Genomic DNA, 7894 nt, shown 5'->3' with positions numbered 1-7894 from the left:
AGAAAAGCTTCAGTTAAAAAAGTGAATATTCAGATAAATGTTTCATTCATGAACGACTTACTCAAATGACAGGAAGGTTTCCCAGTCTTCAGTTTAAAAATGGGGATAGGCTGTGTTACCTGATAACTTTATAATAAATTAGAAGGCTTAAGAGCCTCTTTTCTTTTTCCTTTTTAATGATAGCCTATGAGTGAAAATGATCTTTTAGAGGGTTTGACAGAAGGATTTTCCTGTTCTCCATCCCCATCTGCACCATTACCTACACCAACGGTAATAAAGGTGAGTATATCTGATTTCTGAAAATATGGTTTTGGTTTCAAATTGCTTCAGTAATTGTGGTATTTTATTTGTTTCCTTTAAAGTTTATGTGAACTTTCTTAAATAAAATTCAGTAAATTAAAAATTTAAATATTTTTTGCAATCAATTAAGAGAAGAGAGAGCAGGACTTCAATAATTAGCAAAAACTAGGTAAGTTAGTTGTCATATCTTTTTATCAGTTGCTTGCTTAAGTAATGCTTTGCAGTTGGGACTTCAAAAAGAGTCAGGAATATAGATGGGCTTGATGAAACCTTAGCTGCTCTGAAGTCACATAAAACCTGCCTCTGACCTAAGCTGCGCCAGGGCTTAACCCAGTACTTGAGATGGAAGACTGAACGTGAACAGAGATGCAAAACAGCTGTACAGTGCTTCTCAGGAAGGGGTTTCAACCTGAAATAAGTAGAGCTTCTAAGAAAAATAAATTCCTAGAAATAAACTGTATGGGCATTGCGGTTTAGATTTGTGGAATTTGATGCGTATTTTTGTCTTAGTCCTCCATGTTAGTAATGATGCTGTGTCTTGTTTCAGAAAACCAAGGAGGGTAAAAAGCCTGCAGGTTCCTCGGACGTTATCTCTGCTGCTACAGTTTCTTCAGTGCACTCAGCAGCTCCTCTGCCTCCTACCTCAGTAAGCAACCTCTTCTGTAGATCCTTCTCTAGGATCTACGTTTACGTACCCGGAGCGTGGCCAGACCCTGGAAGAGGCTTCCTGGAGAGCGGGTCGATGCCCCAAGCTTGTCAGTGTTCCAGAGGCGTTTGGACAACGCCCTTAGTAACGTGCTCTAACTTTGGTCAGCCCTGAAGCGCTCAAGGTGGTTGGTTGGGCTGGATGATAGTTGTAGGTCTTTTCCAACTGAAGTATTCTGTTCTATTTCGACTTCTGTTCTATCTCAAAGAACTGGCTCGTGAAGAGAGGTGGCAGCATGATCCAGACAATTTTACCAGACTGTTGCAAAGTTGAAGAATTCATTGCTAATACTGGCTATTAGGGGGAAAGAGAATGTTCCCTCTGGGGAACAAGTGTGAGTTGCTGGACACTTCATGTTCAACTGGCTGCAGAGATAGGTCTGCCCATTTTGTCCGAGTCCTGCCCACTGTTGTATTTCAGCCTTTGAAACCTCCTCACCCGTGCTTGGGAGAGGGAGAGGAAGTGCCCAGTCCTGTGCTGGTTCCCCCAGAGTTACTGAGGGCATCAGCACATGCGTGTGTTGCCTTTCTGTGGGTCGGTGCGGGTGGTGACCAATGTGCAAATGGTTTCATTTTTAGTCTTGGGCCTCCAGCCAAACCACACCTTTCATCTCCTGGTTAGGTAATGAGAACATTTAAAATAATAATAGCGTAGTCGTTTCCACCGTGATGAAGTCATCCGTTAAGCCTCTAAAAGGTTCAAGGTAGCTGGAGGGATGGGCGGCCCCATGACCTCCTCTTAATACCAGGAGAGCTTCCCCTCGCTGCATTCAGTGGTGGTGTTGCACGCCACCGCCTTTCTCCGTTTCGATGCGTGCGGTGGGAGCTCCCTCTAGTGTTTCCAGCCTGATTGGAAAGGGGGATAGAAAGCTCCTCCTCCTCCCACCTGGGTTTTAGTTGGTTTTAAGGGCTTTTTTCCTGACCGGTGTTTGAATAAAACTGGTGTCAGTTAGCAAAAGGCCATAGGTATTGTGAAGATAAAATGTTGGTAAGTTTTAATTGAGATTGACACTTCCTTAGCAGCTCGTCTGCAGTGATAATGGTGTTTGCAAAATGAAGAGCACTTACCAAGAAACAACCTTTTTATAGAACTGTTCTCATTAGATCAATTAGGCTTATGTGTAACAAAAAAACCCATTAAAATAAATTCCATAAGCCCTTCTTGAAAATATGTTCCTGTAGGTCTAAATATTCTGTAATTTTTAAATTTTTATTTTTCCCAGCTTATTATAATTTAGTCAGCTTTTGCACTACATTGTAATTACAAAGGGAGAGGTGATTGTTCATTGTTCACTGGCGTTGGCAGTTCATTAGTCAGTACTTATGTTAGGTTGATGAATTACTATTTTTACAGCTGATTCGTGTCACAAATGTGTTTATACTTCGTTAGGGAGGAAAAGAGATGGATGAAGCCCTGGATCTCCTGTCTGATTCCCTGGGACAGAGGGAACCCGACCCTGATGAGGGCAAACCAGTTGTGGATAAAGTAAAGGTAACAAAAGACTGAGATACATATTACCTTATTTGTTACAGATTGGTTTTTTAATGGTACACTGTAATATTTCTTGCTTACTCCTAGGAGTACATGGAATATGATTTTCCGATGTAGGAGTAAGGTTACTCGAAAAAACCAGCATACTCTTATGCTGTCCTACATGTAGGCATACCAACCAGTTCACTTAGATGTTTTTTGCTTCTAAGCACGCACTCTTCAATCAGCTGGATTACTTGTGGTTTTTGTGAAAAATGTTGAATTAGTTAATATACTTTAGCCAGTCGGAGGTTAACTGTTGAAATACAACAGAAAATTTGCAATAATTATATTTCAGTGCCTTTTATAGTCATTTATTCTGACTATTTTTCAGGTGTCTTCTCTGGCCTCTGTTTCTAAAATGAATTTGTGGCCTTCTTTTTGTCACTCTGACTTCTATAATCCCACAGATACCAAGTTCATCAACGAACGTGCTCATTTAATCAGTCCCATTTTTTAACTTGCTTTTTCCTGCTTGTTTTGTTTTCATTCAGTCTTCCTTCCTATTAATTGTATAAAGACCTTTCTGCTAGTTAAGAAAATCAGACACATTCCTGCAGAGTGGTAGTGATAATAGTAAATTGTAAACTGAAGTGCTTAAATTAAAGGATATTACTGGGGAAAAAGAAGCCATAAGCTGCCCGTGAATAAGTTTAGGCTGGAATGTAGAAGGAGACGTCTGCTCTCAGAGCGGGCTCCGGCGTGGGGGTGGTTGGCTGCCTTAGGAACGGGTTTATGCGGTCTGGGCAGCGTCGGCCGTGCCGTAGGAAGGGAATGAATGCTTCATGTGCGGGATCCTGGCAGCTCCTGCGCTTCACTGGAGCTGTAGGAGCCCAGCTTCCTTCGCCTGTTGTTCTTTGCAAAGGCGTGGAAAATGCTTACACCAGATGAAAAAATTTCAAAAAGAAGAGTTCCTTAAAATGTCTGTGCTAACAAACACAAAAATATTCTTCAACAATATGCTTAAACGCCGACGTGTATCTAAGGCAGGTGTTGGGTTTGGCATGTTTCTAGTATGTTTGTCAGAAATCAAAGCAGCATCAACTGAAAAATAAATAAACATAGTGGAAGGAACGCTTCCCTCCTTGGTGCTGTTTTCAGGAGCTTGTGGTGGTCTGCCTTCGAGTAATGGTGGATTTGAAACTCACTCTTGACGTGCAGAAACAGCCTCCTCAACCTGCCAGCCTGCACAGTCGGTATGGTGATTCAGCGCGGGGCAGCACGGGGGCCGTCCCACCAAAGCCGTGCGCACCTCCACGCGGCAGCTTGCCCCGTTCATATGCAGCAAAGTGTTACCTATACATGAAGTTGCCCAATGCCCCTATCCATAGGCAGAACCTGTCCCCGCTTCGTATTAACATTAGTTTCCAGAGGTCATTTCCATAAGTCCCTCCCGACTGCGCGTGCTCAGTGATTTGAGTCGGTGGTCTTCAGGGGTCGTTTGCTTCATCCACTCCTCTTCTTCACCTTGTCCTTTTGGTGACCTCCAGCTTCCACCCCCCTTATTCCCCTGTCAGAACAGCACAGCCGGTACCAACCGGCTCCCCAGCCTTGGCTATCCCCATACCAACGTTGGCTAGCCCCATTCCGACATTGGCCATCCTCAAAGTGCTGGACGCTTTGTTCTCCTACAGGCCTTCCAAGGCCTGTAACAAAGATGGGCCATTTCCTACTCATCTCTCCTCTCCCTACAGTGTTAGTTTCTTATCTATAGTTTACTTCATATGATTAGTAATTTAAAACACAATGCTAGCAATTTAAGATGGATCTCCAGTTGGCTTCACAAAGGTCCTTTTGTTAACCCTTCAGCCTCCCTTCACTCTGGCTCCTAAGTCTGATGAGAAGTTTATCATAGAATCCTAGAATCCCAGATTGGAAGGGACCTCAGGGACCATCTGGTCCCACCTTTCTGGGCAAGAGCGGAGTCTAGAGGAGATGGCCCAGCACCCTGTAGGCCACTCCTGATCTGCTTCAGTGTGCCCTGGGTTTTGCTGGGGGTTCTCAGATGCATTCATGGGTAAGACATTGGAAGAATGTCAGTTTTGTGTTAAAGCTACAGCACAAGGATGGGATTTGATGCAGAAGTACGGAATGACTCCTTTTAGTCTACTGTTGAAAAGCTGAACTAAAAGCTGACATAACTGTGTTTTATGTTGGGATGCTGCAGTGGATGTATATGTGTAACTTAATAAATGCATACACTTACTGAGAGCTAGTAAATGTAAAACTTTAAGGCATGAAACACTTCATAGTGAAATAAATGTAAGGGTTTTTTTCTGGTAGCTTTGAAATTTTAAGTTCTAAAAGGCAGCTGTCCTAAGTTTAATGAGCAGTCTGACTTACTGTTTGCTACTGTTTCTGACATAAGTATTAAAGTTGTTAAAAAATTAAATGCTTTCAGGAAAAGGCTAAATCTGAGCACAGAGACAAACTTGGGGAAAGAGATGATACTATACCACCTGACTATCTCAAACTCCTGGAGTCAGGTGAGCAGGTAAGGAAACGCTTTGTTGGTTTTTATTTAGCTGTCTTATTGCAACACCAGAAATTAGTGCACATGAGCCACTCTTGGGCATTACAGGGAGACCAGGGAGACTGAGTAAGTGACTAAGTGTGTGTATGGTATTTACGTATTAGGCTTAAGCATGTAAATGTACTGTACTTAGAGTAGCTCTGTATATCCTTGCATGCATTTAATCAACACAACAAAAAAAGGGGTTTTTTTCTTTTTTTAAATTGGGCAACCTGAACAAATGAATCACTTTGAACCACCTAGTAGCAGTCAACATTGTGGAGATTAAGCAGTACAGATTCCAGTTAGGCTGGCTCAGTGTTCAGGTGCTCCAGAAAACCAGATGCAAAAATAGGGTGTCTCCCTTGAAACAGCTCGGCTTTGTAGCCTGCCTTTAAACAGGAGATGCTTGTGAGCTGTGGCAGTAAGGGCTTGTTCAGCACAAGCCGTTTCGTTCCAAGTTTGGAGGCAGTGTATGCACAGGCATTACCTCGGTGGTGTTCCTGACGCCCTGTGGAACTGCCGTTCCCTGGAGCGAGGGACTGCTCTGACAGTGACCTGAGCTCTTCTGGGTCAGGGGGGCTGGTTTTGCAGTAGAGTGCAAGGGCAGAAAGATGGTATCGGAGACGTAGGGAAGGTAACAGCTTGAAAATACATCGTGAGCTGACTTTGAACACCTAGCGTGAGGAATAAAGAGTTGGTTTCAGAGTGGTTCAACTTTCTTGGTAACCTGTAAATTCACAATGCCATATCTAAGTACTTGCACCTTATAACTAATCTGGCCAGTTCAAAATGAGGATGTAATCTTCCTTCTTCCCAAGGGTAAACCAGTAAAGCCAACAGCGAAGGACGATGTGAAGCACAAAGAAGAAAAGGTAACATTTATGGTATTTTTGTCCTGTGTTTGTTTCACGCCGTGTGCTCCGATCTCTTTTTTCAAAGCAGCGTGAGTGTAGGCTCAAGGCATGATGCATTGCAAATGCTCGGGAATGCTGCTGACTGCAGCAGGTAGTAGTAACAGTTTGGACAGCCAAACTTCTGTAAAGAGTGACTCTTCCCAGTAAGTACAGGGCTTGTGCACAACTACACCGTGAATGTTCACGTCCAGTCCTCAAAGAAATTGTGTATCTGGGAAACTTCAAATAGACATCTCTGTTCTGCACCCATAGGTGTAGAGCTCAGGTATGGGGCTTTTTTAGAAAGGGTGTAATTAACGCAGACATAAATACCTGAAACATTAATTTGACTGTGGAAGTATTGCATATGGTCTGACTTCAGAACTAAAATTATTGCAGAAGCCTGCAAGTGACTCTGCAGCTATTGACGCCCTGTCGGCTGACTTTGATGCTAGTGCGAAGGCTCCCGCCACACCGCAGCACTCAAAGGTAGGACATTTTCTGCTAGTAACTCACAAAACAAACAGTTTTTCACTGGTGTGTGGAAGCTCCTCACTTTCCTTTGCAGTAGCTCAGCTTAGGTTTGGAGCTAGCTCTTTGGAAGATGCTCTCCAGATGCGATCGACTCACTGCCGTAATGGAAGTTTGATCCATCTGGCTATGCACTACATATCTGGAAGAAGGAAGGTTTGTGGTATTGAGGGTTGTTGAGAGAGGTAAGATGGGTTTGGAGAAGCAAGTGGAGCAGGGAGCTGTGGTAACATTTTTTGTACAGACAAGAGTGTTCAAAAAATGTGGAGAGGCAGAGAAACCTTTATTCAATGGTGGCATGCACTACCTAGCAATAGCTCTAGGCTGGAACTTAGAAACAGTTCAAGGGGGTTTTGCAGAGAGAAGCGCTGGGAGCAGAGAAGAGTTTCAGGTCTGTTCAGGAAAATAGCAGGGCTGACAAGAAAAATGAAGGAGGAATGGGCTGGAGAGGTCCTGTAATGAGAAATGGAGTGTTTATTTGTCATGTAATCGCAGCTGTCAGACTTCTCCTCCCAGCGAGCTGCCTCGCGTGCCAGGCGATGTGGAATGAGCTAGCAGTGGAAGCTGCCAAAACCTGGAGGACACCAGCGTGAGGATGGTGTTTGAGAAAGGGTGGTTTGTGCTGGAAAGGAGTGTGAAGAAGGGGGCTGAGATTTGGTCCTCATATGAGCAGAGTCACCCTCAGGCGTGCTTCCTGCTTGCTCTGAGCCCGGCGTTTGTTACCGTCAGCCGGGGCGCGGGGAGAGGTCTCGTGTGGCTTTGGGACATCCACCGTGCCACTGCAGTCCCCTTGCTTCCTCGGCAGAGGAGCCCCAGGGCGCGCTGGGGCAGCGGGTGGGATGTTGGTGTGAAAATCAGGGGCTCCTCCTGTTTTCTACAAGTGCTCAAACTGGCTAAGGAGCAGTCACTCCCTCTTGTTAGCCATTTGCTCTCTTACCCAGACTGCGACGTGTTCTGCCCCATGCCCTGGTCCCTTGCCTGCAGGCAGGGGGAATGGTGGACCTTTTATTGAATGGTGAATAGTTTCTGTACTCAGCTGGGTAAAGCAGCAGCCGTTGTCTTGTCTGCTGCTGACTCCTGCCGGCCTGTCCCTGCCTTTTCCCTGCAGTAGTGACCTGCCTGCTTCCTGCAAAGAGAAAGAAAAAGGCAAAGCTGGAATTTACAAGAGCTTTGATCTTTGACCAAACCAGCATATTAGTAGTCAAAAATTAAATCACTGGGACAGACAGCGCTGTGGAAGCGTGACTGGTTCCCAGATGAAGTTCTGCATTAGCTGCCTTACGCTTACGCTACAAAGCACCCAGTTACCAAGAGTGAATTAGAAGTTTGTCCATACTTCAAATGTTGGTTATGGTTATCTGGGCTTTCGGGCTGTGTTTGTTCCTCTCCTGGGGGGCAGAGAAGCAGCAGCTTTGAAAC

The 7894-nt window shown here is 44.6% G+C and overlaps 1 protein-coding gene across 1 annotated transcript in view; it reads left to right on the top strand.

Moving 5' to 3' along the window:
* Positions 1 to 7894, top strand: part of CAST (calpastatin) — a 70442-nt gene that overhangs the window by 58697 nt on the left and 3851 nt on the right. The window contains exons 22-27 of the mRNA XM_035889759.1: positions 184 to 279; positions 848 to 946; positions 2396 to 2497; positions 4938 to 5030; positions 5870 to 5923; positions 6344 to 6433. Coding sequence (XP_035745652.1) covers positions 184 to 279; positions 848 to 946; positions 2396 to 2497; positions 4938 to 5030; positions 5870 to 5923; positions 6344 to 6433 — 534 coding nt within the window. The remainder of the gene's footprint in view (positions 1 to 183; positions 280 to 847; positions 947 to 2395; positions 2498 to 4937; positions 5031 to 5869; positions 5924 to 6343; positions 6434 to 7894) is intronic.

The sequence above is a fragment of the Egretta garzetta genome, unplaced genomic scaffold (genome assembly GCF_000687185.1).
Source record: "Egretta garzetta isolate BGI_Z169 unplaced genomic scaffold, ASM68718v1 scaffold602, whole genome shotgun sequence".
NCBI classification, from domain to species: Eukaryota; Metazoa; Chordata; class Aves; order Pelecaniformes; family Ardeidae; genus Egretta; species Egretta garzetta.
The sequence above is the reverse complement of the archived record's forward strand: the minus strand, read 5'-3'. Positions and strand labels throughout refer to the sequence as shown.